At 43.6% G+C, this 21,601-nt stretch overlaps 1 protein-coding gene across 1 annotated transcript in view; it reads right to left on the minus strand.

Moving 5' to 3' along the window:
- Nucleotides 1-21,601, minus strand: part of LARS2 (leucyl-tRNA synthetase 2, mitochondrial) — a 142,533-nt gene that overhangs the window by 116,307 nt on the left and 4,625 nt on the right. The window contains exons 2-3 of the mRNA XM_068982310.1: nt 19,750-19,878; nt 4,521-4,612 (exon numbers count right to left, since the gene is read on the minus strand). Coding sequence (XP_068838411.1) covers nt 4,521-4,612; nt 19,750-19,878 — 221 coding nt within the window. The remainder of the gene's footprint in view (nt 1-4,520; nt 4,613-19,749; nt 19,879-21,601) is intronic.

The following is a 21,601-nucleotide window of genomic DNA, read 5'->3' on the forward strand; positions in this document are numbered from 1 at the left end:
ATGATATTTGTCTTTCTCTAACTTACTTCTGTAAATATGATAATCTTCAGGGCCTCTTTTTTGATTTTGTAGGACTAATTCATTTCTACTGTGTACCCTTTGAGTTCAAACAGACTGAAAATATGAAAATATGAAAAACTATGAAGAAGTTCCCTAGGTGATCTCTGATTAGCTAACAATCAGTTCAGTTCAGTAGCTCAGTTGTGACCGGCTCTTTGCGACCCCATGGACTACTACAGCATGCCAGGCCTCCCTGTCCATCACCAACTCCTGGAGTTCATTCAAACTCACGTTCACTGAGTCAGTGATGCCATTCAATCATCTCATCTTCTGTCATCCCTTTCTCCTCCCACCTTCAATCTTCCCCAGCATCAGGGTCTTTTCAAATGAGTCAGTTCTTTGCATCAGGTGGCCGAAGTACTGGAGTTTCAGCTTCAACCTCAGTCTTTCCGATGGATATTCAGGACTGATTTCCTTTAGGATGGACTGGTTGGATCTCCTTGCAGTCCAAGGGACTCTCAAGAGTCTTCTCCAACACCACAGTTCAAAAACATCAATTCTTCGGCGCTCAGCTTTCTTCACAGTCCCACTCTCACATCCATACATGACTACTGGAAGAACCACAGCCTTGACTAGATGGGCCTTTGTTGACAAAGTAATGCACTGCTTTTTAATATGCTGTCTAGGTTGGCCATAAGTTTCCTTCCAAGGAGTAAGCATCTTTTAATTTTATGGCTGCAGTCACCATCTGCAGTGATTTTGGAGCCCCCCAAAATTAAAGTCTATCACTGTTTCCACTGTTTTCCCATCTATTGGCCATGAAGTGATGGGACCAGATGCCATGATCTTCATTTTCTGAATGTTGAGTTTTAAGCCAATTTTTTCACTCTCCTCTTTCAATTTCATCAAGAGGCTCTTTAGTTCTTTGCTTTCTGCCATAAGGGTGGTGTCATCTTCATATCTGAGGTTATTGATATTTCTCCTGGCAATCTTGATTTCAGCTTGTGCTTCATCCAGCCCAGCATTTCTCATGATATACTCTGCATATAAGTTAAATAAGCAGGGTGACAATATACAGCCTTGATGTACTCCTTTTCCTATTTGGAACCAGTCTGTTGTTCCATGTCCAGTTCTAACTGTTGCTTCCTGACCTGCATATAGGTTTCTCAAGAGGCAGGTTAGGTGGTCTGGTATTCCCGTCTCTTTCAGAATTTTGCACAGTTTATTGTGATCCACACAGTCAAAGGCTTTGGCGTTAGTCAATAAAGCAGAAATAGATGTTTTTCTGAAACTCTCTTGCTTTTTCAATGATCCAGCAGATGTTGGCAATTTGATCTCTGGTTCCTCTGCCTTTTCTAAAACCAGCCTGAACATCTGGAATTTCACAATTCATGTATTGCTGAAGCCTGGCTTGGAGAATTTTGAGCATTACTTTACTAGTGTGTGAGATGAGTGCAATTGTGTGGTAGTTTGAACATTCTTTGGCATTGCCTTTCTTTGGGATTGGAATGAAAACTGACCTTTTCCAGTTCTGTGGCCACTGCTGAGTTTTCCCAATTTGCTGGCATATTGAGTGCAGCACTTTCACAGCGTCATCTTTTACGATTTGAAGTAGCTCAACTGGAATTCCATCACCTCCACTAGCTTTGTTTGTAGTGATGTTTCCTAAGGCCCACTTGACTTCACATTCCAGGATGTCTAGACTCTAGGTGAGTGATCACACTATCTATTTCTGCTTTATTGATTATCTGGGTCATGAAGATCTTTTTTGTACAGTTCTTCTGTGTATTCTTGCCACCTCTTCTTAATATCTTTTGCTTCTGTTAGCTCCATACCATTTCTGTCCTTTATTGAACCCATTTTTGCATGAAATGTTCCCTTGGTATCTCTAATTTTTTTGAAGAGATCTCTAGTCTTTCCCATTCTGTTTTCTTCTATTTCTTTGCACTGATCACTGAGGAAGGCTTTCTTATCTCTCCTTGCCATTCTTTGGAACTGTGCATTCAAATGGGTATATCTTTCCTTTTTTCTTTTGCTTTTCGCTTCTCTTCTTTTCACAGCTATTTGTAAGGCCTCCCCAGACAGCCATTTTGCTTTTTTGCATTTCTTTTTCTTGGGGATGGTCTTGATCCCATAGTTCATCAGGTACTCTGTCTATCAGATCTAGGACCTTAAATCTATTTCTCACTTCCACTGTATAATAATAAGGGATTTTATTTAGGTCATACTTGAATGGTCTAGTGGTTTTCCCTACTTTCTTCAAGTAAGTCTGAATTTGGCAATAAGGAGTTCATGATCTGAGCCACAGTCAGCTCCCGGTCTTGTTTTTGCTGACTGTATAGAGCTTCTCCATCTTTGGCTGCAAAGAATATAATCAATCTGATTTCGGTGTTGACCATCTGGTGATGTCCATGTGTAGAGTCTTCTCTTGTGTTGTTGGAAGAGGGTGTTTGCTATGACCAGTGCATTCTCTTGGCAAAATTCTTTTAGCCTTTGCCCTGCTTCATTCTGTACTCCAAGGCCAAATTTGCCTGTTACTCCAGGTGTTTCTTGACTTCCTACTTTTGCATTCCAGTCCCCTATAATGAAAAGGACATCTTTTTTGGGTTTTAGTTCTAAAAGGTCTTGTAGGTTTTCATAGAACCTTTCAATTTCAGCTTCTTCAGAATTACTGGTCAGGGCACAGACTTAGATTACCATGATATTGAATGGTTTTCCTTGGAAACAAACGAAGATCTTTCTGTCATTTTTGAGACTGCATCCAAGTACTGCATTTTGGTGACTATGATGGCTACTCCATTTCTTCCAAGGGATTCTTGCCCACAGTAGTAGATACAATGGCCACCTGAGTTAAAGTCACCCATTCCAGTCCATTTTAGTTCATTGATTCCTAAAATGTTGACGTTCACTCTTGCCATCTCCTGTTTGACCACTTCCAATTTGCCTTGATTCATGGACCTAATATTCCAGGTTCCTATGCAATATTGCTCTTTACAGCATGGGACCTTGCTTCTATCACCAGTCACACCCACAACTGGGTGTTGTTTTTGCTTTGTAATAGCAGTTGACTAAGACAGTGTTTAATCCTTATTCTCCTTTACAGATAAATAACCTGAGGGGCAGAGAGGTTAAGTAATCTGCTCAAGGCGAATGGCTAGGAAGAAAGAAAGGCAGGATCTGTCCCTGTGTGGCCTGATTCAAGGGCCATCTTCTTTACTGCTATGCTCTGGTGGAGAAGCTGGCAAACTTGTTCTGTAAAGGGCCAGATGGTAAACGTTTCCAGCTCCACATGAGCCATGCGGTCTCTGCCTCAACTACTCAGTTCTGCCGCTGTGTCATGAAAGCAGTCATGAGCAATATATAAACAAATGGGTGTGGCTTGAGCTCTAAGAAAACTATTCATAAAATCTTTTGTGAAAGTTGCTCAGTCATGTCCAACTCTTTGTGACCCCATGGACTATACAATCCATGCAATTCTCCAGGCCAGAATATGGAGTGTGTAGCCTTTGCCTTCTCCAAGGGATCTTCCCAAACAGGAATTGAGCTGGGGTCTCCTGCATTACAGGATTCTTTACCCACTGAGCCACCAGGGCAGCCCCATTAGGCAGGGCCAAATTTGGCCCATAGAATTTGCCAATTAGTGTCCTGGGTGATATCAAATTTATACCATATTTGACCCTTTTTATTTGAATCATCATTTCCTCCTTTTTTCATCACTCCTATTGCTCCAGAATTAACCATAATTGGAAAAGTGGAAACCAGAAATGAGGAAGAAAGAAGAGAAGCAGATGGTGCAGAAGATGTTTCTTTGGGGCGAGATAAAGCAAAGGAAGGTGAAAGGCAACAATCTAGAGGCCTTGACCTGCCCTCTAAACCTCTGAGGGGTAGGGTGAGGAAGGGCTTTATCAAAGGAGCCCAGATCATCGTGTTGGGTTCTAGTACAGTTCCTCAAGGCTTTATCAGGAGGAAGAGGGATGGGCATTGCCTGAGCACATGGTAGCCTGAGGCCACAGGGGGCACTCAGACTATGTCCTCCTTGGAGAAAGCCACACCTAGAATAAAGTGGCCATATATTTCCTTGTGGACGATCTATGTTCCTCTTGCTTCAGAATGGTGAAGCCAAAAAAATTAAAAGAATTTGCAGAGAAAATTGCAATGTGGCATTTGGATATGGCTCAAACTATGGTCAAGAAGATGAAGAACACTGTAGAAGTTTAACAGATGTCATCCTTTCTTCCTCCTTTTTCCTTCCAAATGCAAATACTCAAAGGAAGAATAACTGTAAATAACAAAGCATCAAAATGAACACATGAATGAATAGCCAAACACTTTGTGTTATTTCTTAGATAAGAATACAGTGTGAGAAAAAGCAAATACCAATATAGACAATCCTTTTTTATTGCTTGGCAGACTGCAGTGTTTTGTTTCCTTTGCTTTCTATTTCTCATGCACAGGTTTAAAAAAAAAAGTTGTTTAAGGGTAATGTATACAAGTGCTTGAATATGCCTGTAAACACCTACCTCTGCGTCCAGCTTTCTGGATGTAGATTCCTCTCGATCGCCGCATTTTCGGCAGGCAATCCAAATGCATCCCAGCCCATAGGGTTGATAACCTAGCACCCAGAAAAGAAACATCAGTCAGGGCAGATTGCTAAAGTCTTTATCAGGATTCTCTGCTGGGCAGTGAGCAGGCATTCTCTCCTAACATGTCTCATCCCTTCCTGGATGATTTCAAGCTATGCTGTTGAAAGCCAGCTGGCTACCTAAGACGTGAGCACAGAAGGGAATTTAGAAAGTTATACACCAAGGTGCCAAGAGCAGTTATCTCTGAGTAGGTGTTTTCGTGACTATTTTTTACTTTCTTCTTCTTCTTCTTGTCTGTATTGTCTGTAAAGAACCCAAACGTTTTTTCTGAAATTAGAAAGTTTCTTTCAAAGTAGGTATATATAAAAATGTATACAGGCATTCCAAATGCTCACCTTATGTTAGATTTTCCAGTTAAGGAACTGTGCTGTCCCATAGGGTAGCCAGTAGCCACATATGGTTATATAAACTTAAATTAAAATGTAGTAAAATTTAAAATTCAGTCCCTCCATCACACTAGCCACCTTTCAAGTGTACAATAAGCCACTCTGAATCACTACCTGTAAGATACATCCATTTTCCAAAGAACCTCAGATCTTTGGAAAGGTCTGGGGATCCTCAGACCTTAGAGCTTGAAGAAGCTCTTGAGAGGCATCCTCCATCTCCATTTCCCCCTTTGACAGCCCAGGCCACTGGGGCCCAGAAAGAGGAAGCAGCCTCGCCAGGTGACACTAGGAGCAGGTACTTCAAGCCAGGACAGGCGTTCATTTCTGCAAATGGATGTCCAGTCACAGCTCAGCTGGCAGCTTCAACAGCAAGTTCTCTCAAGCTACCTTCTGTAGCTTGAACAGGATCAATGGCTTTAAACACAGCTGTGGCATCAAGGGGCAACCTCAGAAGACCTGCTTTGAATACTCAGACCCCTACCTTTCTCTGATGCCGATTTCAGCCACAACGCCACAGACACAACTTGTCCCAGAGCCAGATTTCCGAAACTTGCCTATAGGGGAGGATGGGCTGAGGAGGCTCTGGTATTTCTAGACACAGCCCTTAGCTGGCCTTCTTACTTCCTCTCAGGCTCCTGGTCTGTCCACTGCCACAAGCTGGGTTTATGTATTTGCAATCATGCAGGAACCAGAGCTTCTGTTCACACACATCTCCCAGAATAGTGACGGACACTCTGTTCATATCCTGTGCATATCCCGATGGGACATTTTCCACTAAAGAAACAGCTCTCGTTTTCTCTGATGTATTTATCTCTTTATGGCAGTGCTGGGTCTTTGTTGCTGCTCAGGCTTTTCTCTTGTCACAGCGAGCGGCAGGGGAGGAGCCACTTTTTGTTGCCGCGCTTGGGTTTCTCATGGCAGCGGCCTCTCTCGTTGTGCAGCACAGGTTCTAGGGTGTTCGGGCTTCAGCAGGTGCAGCTCCCCGGCTCTGGAGCACAGACTCAACAGCTGCGGTGCGTGGGCTTAGTCCTCCTTGGCACGTGGGACCTTTCCAACCCAGGGACTGAACCATGTCTTCTGCATCGGCAGGTGGATTCTTTACCACTGAGTCTCCCGGGAAGCCCTCATTTTCTAAGTAACATTTTCCTCTGATTATAGAAATAATGTTATTCACTGTCAAAAACCTTAATACATAGAGAAAAATATTCAGAAGAAAATAAACACCCTTAATTCTACCATATAACCATACATAACTGTTATTTGATAAATTTATATCTAATTTTTAAAAATTGAGATCATATTATTTCCGTGTCTGTTTTTTATCTCCTTTAAAAAAAAAAAAATCACCGTGTACCTAGGGTTTTCTCCCATTTTTCTGTCTTATTCAAGAACTTTCTGAGATGCAAATGAGTATCACCCATGGCCATCTCTGCTCCAGGTCCATAAGCACCTACAATTCAAAGTGTCCCAAACTGGATTCATACTCAAATCCCAATCACCAGATCCATCCTCTCCCTAGTCCCTCTGAACAGGTGGCAGTAAGACAACAGGCACGGCTCTCCCAGTAGCAGATGCCACTTGCCTTAAGGTCCTTCTTCCATTCTGTGCATTATTATTAAATATTTTAAGACTAGGCTATTGTTCTGATGGAGCAATTCCATCTCAAGAACAAAGACCATGCATCCCAGTTCAGAGCCGCTCTAACTCCTTCGGCCGATGGTGGTGCATAAGCTGTGTTCAACTCTGCAAGCCCATGGACTGTAGCCCTCCTGGCTCCTCTGTCCACGGGATTTCCCAGGCAAGAATACTGGAGGGGGTTGTCATTCCCTTCTCCACCCAGGGATCGAACCGAAGTTCCCTACATTGGTAGGCAGATTTCTTACCACTGAGCCACCAGGGAGGCCCCACACCTTTGGTTAGTGAGTGGGAAATGTCAAAAAAGGCTTGCTGCTCAGGAGGCTGTGTTTTTGGGGGAAGGATCCTAAACCCAAACCTGTCATTTCCTGGCAGTGGGCCCTGAGCCATATCAATTCTGCTGAGTCTCAACTATCAGCTGTGACTGAAAGCAGCCCCCTGAACTGTTGAGAATCACATGTTAAGGTGTGTGTGGCACACCCAGCACCAGGAAATGGCAGGGCTGGCTGCAAGGGGCAGCTGCTATCATTGGCTTGATCTTGCCAAAGGTTCCATCCCTGGTCAGGGAACTAAGATCCCACAAGTGTGAGGCATGGTCAAAAAAAATTCAAGAGATGACATGACTACCTCAGTCCCTGGATCCATTCTCCTGAGGTCAGTCAGAATAGGCTCCTCTTCTTTTCCTTAATTGATGCTTCTCAAATTACGAGCACAATACAGGCTTATTTTAACAAGTGAAAGGACACAGCACATGACACATAAAGGCAAAGCTGATCATCTCCCCACTCCACCCCACCCCTACTCTCAACCAGCCTTTGTGTCCTTCCCCGCCTTTCTCCTCACTAAACGCAGACACACAAGCATATGTACCCATATAGGAGCTGGCTGGTTTATTTTTAAGGAAATAGAACTTACTATATACCATTTTATAACCTGTTTTTTCTTTTCATTTAACATGCCATGGACATCTGCAAAAAATATGTAAGTATATACACGTGTGTGTATACATGTTTTTTTTTTTAATTTAACATTCCCCAGGAATATCTAATTCTATGTAGTTTTAGGAAGTTGTCAAACTATAACCCAGTCCAGTGGATCTTTCAGACCTGAGCTCTCCTTTCCTCTTGCTAAACGTGGCCAACCCAGAGTGTTTCATCTTTACAAACAGCGCCCCCACCCCGACCCCGTCTTCTAAGAATACACTCCTCCTCCAGCTTCAAAGCATCCTGCTGCGGACAGTCACAAAACCCACCCCTCTGGCCATGGAGGAAGCAGCTGGTGGAGTTGTCTGAGAAATACAGCTGGGTGTGTGGACACACACAGAAATGGGAGGTGGACAGAGAGGAGGGGTGCTCATCTGCTCAAGGACCTGGGCCCAATTCCCAGTGGGCCCTGTTCCTACTACATCTCCTCTGGTTCTGTGAGTTATACCAGGATCTGTCAAAACACACAAAACCTCCTTGTTTGGTTAAACTGGTCTCAGCTGGGTTACAGTCCCTGGGAGCCAAGAATTCCGACTAAAACATACCTTGTAGCATACAGCTTTCTCTGGAGCACTGCTTAACCCACAGATGGAAAATGTCTCCTGCACAGATTTTTCTCTCGTTTTAATTTCCAAGAGTTAAATAATAATAATAATGGAAACTCCCCTTTGGGGATTTGTGTTTGATTACTAGAAAGTTCTGCAACGCTTCCATGGACAACGCCAGAACGCAGCTTCCAGAAGTGCTTTAATTCTCCTGGGGCTGGAGGCAGTGCTACCTTGCTGGCAGAAATAATGTAGCTGTTGTGTAACCATGCTCCACAAGAAAGGGGAAAACTTAGTTATCACTTGGTTTCTTCACAGGGACTGCCAAAATGGCAGCAGTTCAATGTTTCTGCCCATTAACATGCTGCCAGGTTACCATCCATATTTTTAAACAAAGTCAATACAGAGACAGTAAAAAAAATCAGTCTGGATTTACATAATATACTTACTCATTTCTATTTTTGTTTTCAGATGAAATGAACATGAAAAGATATATTCTTAGCTCACATGTTACCCCAGCTGTCTACGAAAACAAAAATTTGAAAAATCTTAAAGCTTCTTAATTATTTCATAGTCTTACCGAAAAGTAACACTAAACAAATGTCTGCCCTGGAATACAGACTGTGGGGAGTCAGGATAGTCCTTTCCACCATGCTGGACACCAGAAGCAGTGTCGCTGTGAGCCAAGCCTGCAGGAGACAGGAAAGGGTCCCGCCCATTCTACACCGTGGATTTCCCAGACACCCAGTGACAGAGGGCAGAACTCACTCTTGTGCCGTAAGATGATTCACTATTGTCCAGAGGGAACAAAGTAAAGGCCTGCAACAAGGTTTTGAAATGCCAAAGACTGCCCCACTTCCCCAGGCAGCAGATTCTATTTGCTGGTCAAACTGTTGTTGTTTGGTCGCTAAGTCATGTCCGGACTCTGCGACCCCATGAACTGCAGCACGCCAGGCTTCCCTGTTCTTCACTATCTCCCAGAGTTTGCTCAAATTCATGTCCATTGAGTGGATGATGCCATCCAACCATCGCATCCTCTGTCGCTCCCTTCTCCTCCTGCCCTCAATCTCTCCCAGCATCAACAGGGTCAAACTGTTACAGTTCATTTATTGAAAAGACACCATGTCAGTGCTGCCTGTGCCCACCTTGTTCACCTCTTGGTCTCTTCTATACCGTCCAGATGAAATACCCCCATTCTGGATATATAATGCCCACTTTCTTGTCTGTGGTTTCGCTATGGGCCAAACCATCCAAAACATTCACTGGAGGAACTCTACACTTTCCTTTGGGGTTGTAAAATCCCTATTTTTTTCCTATCACCATAACCTGGTTTAATCCTTGGTTTAGTTCCACAAGTAACTATATCTATAGCTCACATATGCCAACTAGACAATTTAACCTAAAAAACAAACAAAAACAACCACCCCCCCCAACATCTGGATTTCTCTTTTAGCGCCACCTGAGCCCTCTCAACCCCCCAGATGTTAACCTCTTCTTGGATGAGTGCTTTCAGCAGAAAGGGGATCAAGAAGTCCTGGCAGCTATAACTTGAAAATGCATAAAATAAAAGCCATCACTTCCAGCTGTTCTTCTAACAAATGCTCTAACTATTTCAAATGGAGTGAGAAGCCAAGGGGGACAGGGGAAGCACCACAGAAATTAGATGAGTGGTACACTGACCCCACTTCTAGGCTAAGGAACAAAGGGAAGAAGCAGAGAGAACTGAACCCGAAGGCTGAGATCAGTAGCAGAAGCTTTTGAAATAGACAGGTCTGGCCAAACGGAGCTGGATTAATGGAGATGCTAAAGAAGGCAGAGAGAGAGAAATTCCCTGGCTGCTTCTTTCCTCTTACCCTACAATCTTGCCAAATTCTTCTTGTCCAAAACTATTCCGAGGTCAGCTCACACCAGAGCTTGGGAAACATGGCCTGCAGAGTTCTGGTTCTGCCCTTCTACCATACAAAGCAAATCAGGAGACGGATTTGACGGCAAACTGGTCAGAGACCAGCACAGGAGCACTTGCAGGACTGCAAAATTCACAGGAACTTGATATAAAAGGGGAGTTGGGGCCAGCTGCTGATGAGGGGCAAACACAGGGATCAGAGTCCTGGCAAGTTAGACCAGTGCTGGCTGGGAAGCGAGACCTGGAAGCTGGGGTGAGGCCAGCCTCTGGTGAGGACCCAGTCACGTGACAATGGCTCACCCGACAGGAACCTCCTGCCTCCCGTTGGGCAGAGTCGTGGGCAACTCAGGGGTGGCAGCTACAGGTGACAACGTACAGATGAGGCTCTGGAGGGACGTACCCTAGAAAATGACAGGGATCAGTGTCCAGAAGGGCCTGGGAGGGACTGAGTAATCAAGGGGGACTGCAGCCTTACTACTGTTATATTTCTCCTTTTTAAAAGGGAGAATATGAGTCGACTCGTTGGAAAAGACCTGATGCTGGGAAAGATTGAGGGCAGGAGGAGAAGGGGACGACAGAGGATGCGATGGTTGGATGGCATCACCAATTCAGCGGACATGGATCTGAGCAAACTCCGGGAGTAGTGGAGGACACAGGAGCGTGGTGTGCTGCAGTTCATGGGGTCACAAAGAGTTGGACTTGACTTAGTGACTGAACAACAGCAACAACATATGGACTTTTATGTACAATTTTAAAATACTTTTCTTAAGGGAGAAACGAACAGGCCAAAGTACAGCTCTTCCTCCAACACAGGAAGGAAGATCAAGCAGAGGTAAGAAGACTTTGGAAGTAGAAGGGAAGGAAGTGGGGCAGCCCGTTGCCCTCCCAAAGCCAGAAAAGTACCAATTCCCCAGGAATGACCAGCTTTCTTTCCCTTTCATCACAAAACAAAACTTTAAATTTGAAACCAATTTAGCTTCTAATTGAAAGCAACCATGGTTACTGCTTCTCACAAAAATTGCTATTTTCAGAGTGCTGTGGTTTTTCTGGAGGAGATGCAATGCTTCATTTCCAAGAAATGAGAAATGCAATATTTAATTTTGTTTAGCAAGTTTAATAACCCACCATTATTACAGGTTAGGGATAAAAAATCAAGCAAATGCTTCAGAGTAAAAGAATTCAAATGACAGTACCTAGGTCCCAAACAGAAGACCTCCTCTGGGAATGCGGAGGCAGACAAATCAGTCAGTTTTCCAATCAAAATACTAGACCTGCAATTCATTTTCCCTTTCAAATTACATCTGAGAGGATAAGCTCTGGAAATCCACTCTCTACTTTCAGATGCTACAGAGATTAGAAAATTTGAAAACAAAATGCCATGCGATGCACTCTCTGGGCACTTCATAAACACTTGCTGACTGATCAGCCAACTGAGAACTGATGAAATGTATGTCATGGTTCACTTGCTAAGAAACTCCTCTCCTTTCCTGATATTTGTGGGTAATTGCATTACGATCATGTGGCTGCCAGGCACCCAGCCACCTCCTCCACAGTGCACAGCAAAAAGGCCCAAGCAGAAAACTACTTGTGCAGTAGCCTGTGATGTTTTGCCTGAGACAAATCCAGCCCTCTGTGAGAGGGACTTGGCAGCTTGATGTTTTAATTGCCCTTCTTCTGGCCCAAAAGGTGCTGAGGAGACCAGCTGAGGTGGGAGGTGGGTAATTTTATTTTCTAACCATCTGTGCATATAACATATGAAAACACAAAAAATCACCATATGGTGCTAAGCTTCAAATATGTCATCAGACATTGTATGAGTTTAAGAAGAGGGACTGGGGCTTCCCTGGAGGCTCAGTGGTAAAGAACCTGCCTGCCAATGCAGGAGACATGGGTTAGATTCTGATTTAGGAAGATCCCACATGCAGCTGAGCCCACGTGCCACAGCTTCTGAGCCCCAGCTCTAGAGTCTGCAAACCGCACCTACTGAGGCCATGTGCTGCAATGGCTGAAGCCCGTGCGCCTAGTCTGTGTTTTGCAACAAGAGAAGTCATTGCAGTAAGAAGCCCACACCCCGCAACTAGACAGCAGCCCGCGCAGCCACAAAGACCCAGCACAGCCAAAAACTAAAAAAATAAACTTAGAAAAAGATTTAAAAAAAGAAGAAAATGACTGGAAGTGTGCTCTTTTCCAATTCCTGAAAGAGAATAATTTATCTCTGGCTTCAAGTGGCCCCTGGTTAAACATCCAAACCTCAGAACTGCCTTATTACTGCTATTATTAATTAGGTCACACTGGAAAATTGCATTATGGTTTTTAAAGAGTTTTCTCACTGATCCTTTCACATGAACCTTGCAACATATCTGAGGTGGAGGGTAGGCAGGTCATTGCCACTGACTAAAGCCACAGATTCCTGACCCACTCACCACCCCCCAAAACCACCACTCGCCACTCCCTTCTACTTGTCAAGTCCACAAGTAGTCTGCTTGTGTGTGCAAGGCCAGCTATGTTGACTGCAGCTTTCCCCCAAGAAGGCTGTGTGATTGTGGCCTCAGGTACATTTCCATGGACTACAATGAGAAGGGGGCCGCCAATAATCTGCTTCACTCTTGTCTCATTTCTCTCCTCTACACAACTTATTTGCTGCTATAGGAGGAAACCAACGTAAAAGCAACCTTGGACTTCCCAAATCATCACTCTCGTCCATTCTCAAACTCAGTCTACAACCTGTGGTCTGGCTAGGGTCACAAAATGCAAGGATAGACCAAAGACTGGGGAAAGATATTCGCACTGTATTTAACTAACAAAAAATATAATAATCCAGACTATGTAAAGAACTCCTACAATGTGGCAGCCTGGATGGGAGGGGTGTTTGGGGCAGAACGGGTACATGTATATGTATGGCTGAATCCCTTTGCTGTTCACCTGATACTATTACAACATTGTTTGTTAATTGGCCATATCCCAATACAAAATAGAAAGTAAAAAAAAAAAAAAAAAACTCCCACAGTATGAACAATAAGAACAATATGAAAAAGACAAACAACCCTGGTGAAACTTGGCAAAAAATGTGAGCAAGCCAATCAGAGAAGAAACTTAAATAGATACTAAACATGAGAAAATATCTCAGCTTCACTGGAAGCTGAGAGGTAAATTAAAAACACAATTAGATGTCATTTCCTATGTATCAAATTAGCAAGGATTAATCTAACATTAATAAGTATTATCAAGGAGGTAGGGCAGTAAGAAATACCATTCACTGCTGGCAGAAGTATAAACTGGCACCAAAATTTTGGAAAGCAATTTGTCAAGATGCATTTATGCTGAGGTTATACACACTCCGTGACCCAGTGATGCCACCTCTCCCACGAGCCAACAGCGAGCGGCAAGGATGTTCACTGAAACAGAAATTTATAATAACCTAAAAGTCTACTAATGTGAAAATGGGTAATTAAATATGTCATAATTACACAGTACTTATAATAGATGAACTCTAGAGACAGACTAAATCTTGAAACAAAGTAGTGAAAAACATGCAGAATATTAAGAGCTTTTACATAAAATTTAAAACACAAATACTACACACAAGTGTGGGTGTATCCATAAACAATCTATAGAAAGTATTACTCAGCCATTAAAAAGAATACATTTGAATCAGTTCTAATGAGGTGGATGAAACTGGAGCCAATTATACAGAGTGAAGTAAGCCAGAAAGAAAAATACCAATACAGTATACTAACGCATATAGATGGAACTTAGAAAGATGGTAACAATAACCCTGTATGCGAGACAGCAAAAGAGACACAGATGTATAGAACAGTCTTTTGGACTCTGTGGGAGAGGGAGAGGGTGGGATGATTTGGGAGAATGGCATTGAAACATGTATAATATCATATAAGAAACGAATCGCCAGTCTAGGTTCGATGCAGGATACAGGATGCTTGGGGCTGGTGCACTGGGATGACCCAGAGGGATGGTACGGGGAGGGAGGAGGGAGTGGGGGTTCAGGATTGGGAACACATGTACACCCGTGGCAAAACCAATACAATATTGTAAAGTAAAAAAATATAATTATAATAATAAAAGAAAAAAGAAAAAAAAAACCATGAAGGCAAAAATAATACAGTATCTTTTTAACTGAAGGATTGGAATCTGATTGCAGAGAGGCCCAACTGTGTCTGTAACATTAAAAGAAAAAGCTGAGGCCAGCAAGATTACACACTGGTATCTGTTACATCAGGACGGCAGGTCTGAGTATTCATGACAATGCGCTTCGGATGTCTGTGTTGGAAATGGGCATAATTTCTTACAGCATCATATTTAAACTTCAGGGTAGAGACTGCCTAGGGAAAGCGGATAGAGAAATAAAAGGGAAGGCAGTCTAGAGCAGAACATGAGGTAAGGTAGACAAAACTCTTGTAAAGCACAAACTAAAATGGACAAGAGGGGGGCGTGCAGGGAGGCTCAAGAGGAAGGGGAGACGCGTGTACACACGGGTGACTCACGCTGTTGTACAGAAGAAGCTAACACGACACCGCAGAGCAATTACACTCCAATGTAAAAGATCAATTTAAAATGTTAATAAATAAAATGGACACACACACACACAGAAGAAACTCAGAAGATCTGAACAGCCCTATATCCACTAAAGAAATAGAAATGTAATTTTAAAACTTCCCACAAAGAAAACTCTAGGTCAAGATAGCATCACTGGTGAATGCTATTCAACAATAAAGTTAGAAATAACACCGATAACACACAGTACTTTTAGAAAATGGGAAGAAGGAACAATTCCTAGCTTGTTTTATGAGGCCAGCATAACCCTGATATTAAATACAAAGACAGTACAAGAAAAAAAAAAAAACTTACAGGACAGCGGCCTTCAGGCACACAGGGATATTAACAAATGAATACAGCAATATAGACACAAAAATACATCATGACCAGATCAACTTTATCCTAGGAACACAAGGTTGGTTTGATATTAAAAAAAAACCAATCAACTTAAAACATCACATTAACAGATTAAAGGAGAAAAACCATGTATCGTCTCAATAGATACAGAAAAGGCGTAGTACAAAAATGAATATCCTTTCATGAGAAGAATTCTCAGCAAACTACGAATATAGGGACAGCCTCATTTCACTGTACTCTGCTTTACTGCACTGCACAGATACTGTGCTGTTTACAAATTGAAGGCTTCTGGCAATCCTGTGTTGAGCAAGTCGATAGGCACCACTTCCCAACAGTATTATTTTTTAATTAAGGTATGCACATTTTTTAAAAGACATAATGTTATTGTACACAACAGACCACAGTATAATGTAAAAATTACTTTTATATGCACCGGGACCAAAAAATTCACAGGATTCGCTTTATTGCAACATCTGCTTTATTGCAGTGGTCTGGGACTAAACCCACACTATGGCCAAGGTCTGCCCGTACAGGAGAACTTTCCAACTGGATAAGAGGACGCAAAGATGGAGCAGAGCAGGAAAACCCTGTGGAGTAAACTGGGAGGAAGAAACCAAGATGCAGGAGAAAAACCTGCAGAGCGGGATCTCGTGCCAAGAGCACAGTCTTTCAAGGAGCGGGGGGATATGGTCCATTGTATGACATGCCACTGAGGTGGGAAAGGATGAGGAAAGAGACACATCCAGGGAGGTCACAGGGGCCTTGAAGACTGCAGGCTTGGTGCAGAGGTCAGCCCACTTTTTACTTCCCATCTGCTGTTCTTAGTATGCCTCAGAATGACTCCCATACCTCCATTCAAGAATTATGCCAATCAGGGCTTCCCTGGTGGCTTAGTGATAAAGAATCCACCTGTTAATGCAGGAGACACAGGTTTGACTCCTGGTCCAGGAAGATCCCCTATGCCACGGAGCAACTAAGCCCATGCGCCACAACTACTGAGCCGGCACGCTGCAACGACTGAAACTGCGCGCCCGAGAGCCTGTGCTCCACAACAGGAGAAGCTCCTGCACCGAGAAGCTGGCGCGCAGTAACAGAGAGTAGCCCCTACACACTGCAACTAGAGAAGACCCACACGGTAATCAAAGACAAGCACAGCAAAGAACAGCAAATTTAGAAAAGAACTAAGCAAATCAACCAACTAATTAACAAGTTGGAGAAAAAGGCAAAGTTTACTAAATTTTTCCTAGGCTTACTGACAGACTTTGAACTTAAGATTCCAGTCCTACTCTATCGTACAGTAGGAAAGGCCAGTGTTTGGAACAAAGTTGGTGCCCAAGGACTATGTACCTAATGAATTAATCAATATACATGTCAGATCTTCTTATTCCAGATCAGATATTCCTTCCCTCCTTAGAGTCAGGATCGTTGAGATCTGACCTGCACCCAACCCTGCTCTATCCCTGGGACTGATCCTGACATTGGGAGAGAAGGATTTTTTAAAAAGCAGGAAGTTCGACAGGCTTTAACACTGTTGACCATCTGTGTGGACAGAGGTTTGCGTCTTTCCTATCACTATAACTTAGAAATGGCAGGGCAAATTTTTCACCATATTTGGCGGTTATTTTGGGGATGATCTGACTTAAATATGGGCTATGAAAATTAACAAGAAATTAATCTCAGGAGAACCCGCAGAATACTCTCCCGCTCCACAGACAGTTTATCATCTTAAAGAGAGCAACTGAAACAGGAATGCAGGGAACCCTAGGTGCCTGCTGGTCACTAAGATACCATAAACCAAATAACACAGGGTGATCTTAGGCACCAACCAAGTCACAGGATAGATGATACAAATAGCAGGCAATGTCTGGATGCTTCTCAAAAGGCAAATCCATGCAGTGGGCAGAAGAGAGTACAGAGTCATTTATTAAGTGAGTTAGATTAATTTCATTTATTATGTGACTTCCCAGAGCAGGGCTTCCCTGGTGGCTCAGACAGTAAAGAATCTTGTCTGCAACGTGGGAGACTCAGGTTCAACCCCTGGGTCAGGAAGATCCCCTCTAGAAGGGAATTTATACTGATCTGATTTACTTACAAAATAACCACTTGTTGCTGTTCAGTCAGTAAGTCATGTCCAACTCTTTTGAGACCCCATGGACGGCAGCACACTGGGCTTCCCTGTCCTTCACTATCTCCCAGAGTTTGCTCAAATTCCTGTCCACTGAGTCGGTGTTGCTATCTAACCATCTCATCCTCTGCAGCAACCTTCTCAATTTGCCCTCAATCTTTCCCAGCATCGGGGTCTTTGCATCCCAGTCAGCTCTTTGCATCAAGTGGCCCAACTGCTAGAGCTTCAGCTTCAGCATCAGTCCTTTCAATGAATATTCAGGGTTGATTTCCTTTAGTATTCACTGGTTTGATCTCCTTGCAGTCCAAGACTCTCAAGACTCTTCTCCAACACCACAGTTTGAAAGCATCAATTCTTCAGTACTCAGCCTTATTTACGGTCCAACTCTAACATCCATATGTGACTACTGGAAAAACTACAGCTTTGACTATATGGATCTTTGTTGGCAAAGAGCTCTGCTTTTTAATAAACTTTCTAGGATTGTCATAGCTTTCCTTCCAAGGAGCAATCATCTTAATTTTATGGCTTAAGTTACGTCCGCAGTGATTTGGAGATGTCCACTCTTTTTGGACGATTATTATTGGCCAGACACAGGTACTGTCTCATTTATCCTGAACAACAACCCAGAAGGGAAGAATAAATATTATCCCTATTTTAACGGATTCAATGTCTCGTGCAAGGTCATTCAGCAAGAACTAGGTGTAACGAGGGTCAAACCTGGGCTGCCCGATCCATGAGTCCAGCCTGACCTTGGGTTTCAGTTACTGGTAAAGGACTCCATTTTGTCTTTCGGGCTTGAACTGTCTGTAAGGGTCCCAGTAAGTCTGGGCCTGGGGTTCTGCCTGGAGCTTTGTCTTAATGTCTCATTCATCCAAGAGAATCAGAGTTCCACCTATACCCCCTCAACCATCTATCTGCTAATGTTCCACAAACACACAGTTTTGCTATAAAAGTTTAATCTGTAGCAACTGTCTGTACTCCGTAACTGTTCAAAATAAGTTGGCTCAAGTTTAAAAAAAAAAAAAAAAAAAAAAACAAGATTAAATCTAGTTGAAGTAGCAGTTAGATATTCTTCCTGACAAGAGCCAATTTATTCTGCACCACCTCTTTCCAATAAACACTGCAGAAGTGACGGAAAGCAATATCGGGGAAAAATAACACCTGGCAGAACCCAGGGAGACGGCCCTTGTAGAAGGCAAATCTCTGAATCTGACAGTAAAAGTCGTTAATTCTTCGAGGGACAGAGAGACTCAGTACCTTGACTTCCTTTTTAGGAATACTTCTTGCTGCCAGAGTCAGCTCGGCACAAATTTTCAAACCAATTGTGACAATGGATGCACTTAACACTTTAAAAGAAAATCTTCAGAAAGAACTGGGAGGCAGCAGATACCCTTTACACACACCCTGAGAGGTTAATAACAGCAACAGCCAGGGGGAGTGCAGGTCAATGTTTAACAATGGACTCTAGCAGAAAAAGCCCTGATTTGCAGGCTCTGCTGATTTCCATGATGTAAATACTCCCATCCTGGGTGGAATCCGAGCTACTAAGGTGACAAATAATTAACACAAAGCTGGGCAGAGGTGTGCATGGGTCTCAGGACCGGGTGCGGCAGGCTCCAGCCCTCTGCTGACGACGACAGTACTTACTGGTTCTGTGCTTACGTGCCAGCTACGCGCTAAGCGCTTCACAGTCATCATCTTTCAATCCTTGGGAAAGGCCAATGGGCAAGTACTATTTTACCCCCTTTTAATGGATGAGAGAAAACTAGGTCTTAGTTTAGAGAGGTAAATCAGTAATGAGTCAAAGGTTGGCTACTTACTAAGTGTTAAGAGCTAGAACCTGAGTGCTGGCCATTTGGTTGCTGGGTCCACGCTTTCCGCCCCTCTTTGATGCTGCCCCTCTCTAGAAGTTGCTCAAGAAGCTACTACGATCACTGAAACCTTGTCTTGCCGATGATATGCTGTCGAGGAGTTAAGTGCAGGCTCTGGGTAGCTGGCAGTGAAAGGGGTCTGACCCACACCAGCCATGGAAGTGTCCTTCTCTTCCTCTCCCAGGAAAGTTCACCTTGTCCATCAACACCCGCGTCAGATGGTCCCCTGTGAGGGAGTCTTTCCCAGCTCCTGCGGGGCTGTTACTTCCCCCTAGATTTTTGTGTTATGAAAATTTGACTTTTTCCATTATAAGATAAATATGTGCTCCTTAGAGAAGACAGAGAATATCAAGGAGAAAAATCTCATTGTGGCTCTGCCTCCTACTCACAGCATTTGCTCCTCTTTTGTTCTATTGGGCTCATTTCCCTCTCCAGTGCCTGTCTGTTGAGCGATATCAGCCCCACCACGTCGTGAACTCCCCCTGAGGTGGTATCAACATGGTACCCACGGGCATAAACCCTTCCACTGGATCAGCACCCCACCTCCCTCCCCAGAATAACACCCAATACACGGCTGCGCCTCCATTAATCTTGATGCTTCATTATGTCCTCCAATGCATCAGAGGAAACCCTAAGCTTCTCAAAGCTGCCCTAATCTTAACTGAGACTGGGTGTCTCCTTTGTCCTACATTCTTACTGTCCTGAGTGGGACAGGGAAGTGCCACCTCAGCAGGCACCGGGCCTTACCTGCATCCCTCTCATCTTCTGGAAGCGTGCAATGGTGTCGCTGATGGTGTACACGCGCACGTGGCCCATGTGCAGCTTGCCGGAGGGATAAGGGAACATGGAAAGCACGTAAAACTTGGGCTTTGATTTCTAAGAAAGGATGACAGAAAAATACAGCAAGTATTTATTAATCATTCACAGGGAACTAAGTTCGCATATAATATTTTGGCATTTTACTCAAGGTAATAATTTAACATTTTCATTTTAAAGCTTTCTTTAAAAAAAAAAAAATTCCCATAAGGTAAATGGACAAAAATGCCAAATACCAAAATTCAAAGCCCTGGGTTATCCTAAAGAATGTCCAAAATAATGCCAAACAACCTCCCGGTGCTAATTACCCCTACTTATTTTTAAATCTGCCTTTTTCTCTTTTAGAACAGCTATCTAGGACTTAAAGAACTACATGTTCTTCCAAACGAAGCTCTGACGTATGTGCCCATAAAATTCATGGAGACAATAGTGAATCAGACGTGGCAAGTCTAAAATGGAGCCCCTCCCTGAATCCCGGGGGGGCTGCACGCAGACTTGGGCTGAGCAGGGTCCCCAGGCGCGGGTTCAGGTCCCAGGTCTCTCTGCTGTACTGGGAGCTTCTCTTTCAACAGAAAAAGCTGAAATGGGAAGGCAATGAGACAATCTTAGCCAGGTTGCTGCTTCCCAGCGAGTGATCTACAGACAGCCTCAGGCCAGGGTTACATAACTCTCCAGCATCCAAAGGCGCACAGCTTCATCACCAGAAACAGGAAAAGGGTTCACGCACTGGAACACCACGGACATAGGGCAGGACGTCCTCACTGGATCGCCAGCCCCTGGGACCTTAGTTCTTATAATGGTGAATGTTGACACAAGTTTGTACACATGAGGGAAGAAGGCTGGAAAGGAGGTAGTCATTTAATTGATTCCTTATTGGGGACCTTAAGGAAGTGTTGTTCAAGGGCAAGGATCATGTTTTACCCATCTAACCCCACCCCAATCCCCACCTTCCTGGCTGACCCCCTAGTTTAACAAACTGTTGGGTAAATGACTGTCAGCCTTTGTGCTCTGAAGCCTGAGAACAGGCCTTTGGAGATCACTGATTACTAACGGGCAGTCTTCCCGGCACACTTCACTACCCTGTCCAGGTGGCAGGAGCGGCCCCCACACCCAGCCTTAAATCCTCGCACAGGGGAGAAGGGATGCCTCTGAAGAAAGGAAGAGAACAGGTAGCTGCTTCTGTTTAGTTGGCTAAGTGTCTGGATCCACTGATGTTATCACTACTTTTTTTCTCCTGTTTTCTCTTTCTGTTCTTATTGCCTTCTGAGAGCTCTGCAAGAGTTCTTCAAGGCTTTGCTTCTCCAAAATTAATGAAAACAAATGCAAAACAGAATATTCATGACCATTCTTTTGTGTGTGAGTGGGTATTGCGGGGGTGGGGGGGAGTGCTTTGTGCTAAGTATTTATTTGCATGACTGATAATTGACATCCAGCTGTAATCAGGGGAGCAGAAGAAACCAGAAAGTGAATTCTTTCCAAATCTCACTTGACCCCTTGCTTTAAACTTCCCTCAGCAAGGAAGGTGGACAAATCTGTCGTGTGGCAAGACAGACCAGAGTGGCACTTTTCTCTATACTCTGCTTTCTCTAGAAATGATCGACTGTGTGGCAAGTCAAGTTGCCTGAATGAAGGGAAGGGAAAAGTGAATGAATAACGAGTTTGCATAATAAACTTGGAAACCTGTAATACTAAAGTGACAGCTCCTATTGATTTCTAGAAATGGATGGAAAGCCCCACATTGATCATGCACTTTAATTGGAAACTGTGGAACCATAACTCAGGA

Source organism: Capricornis sumatraensis, chromosome 10 (genome assembly GCF_032405125.1).
Source record: "Capricornis sumatraensis isolate serow.1 chromosome 10, serow.2, whole genome shotgun sequence".
NCBI lineage: Eukaryota > Metazoa > Chordata > Mammalia > Artiodactyla > Bovidae > Capricornis > Capricornis sumatraensis.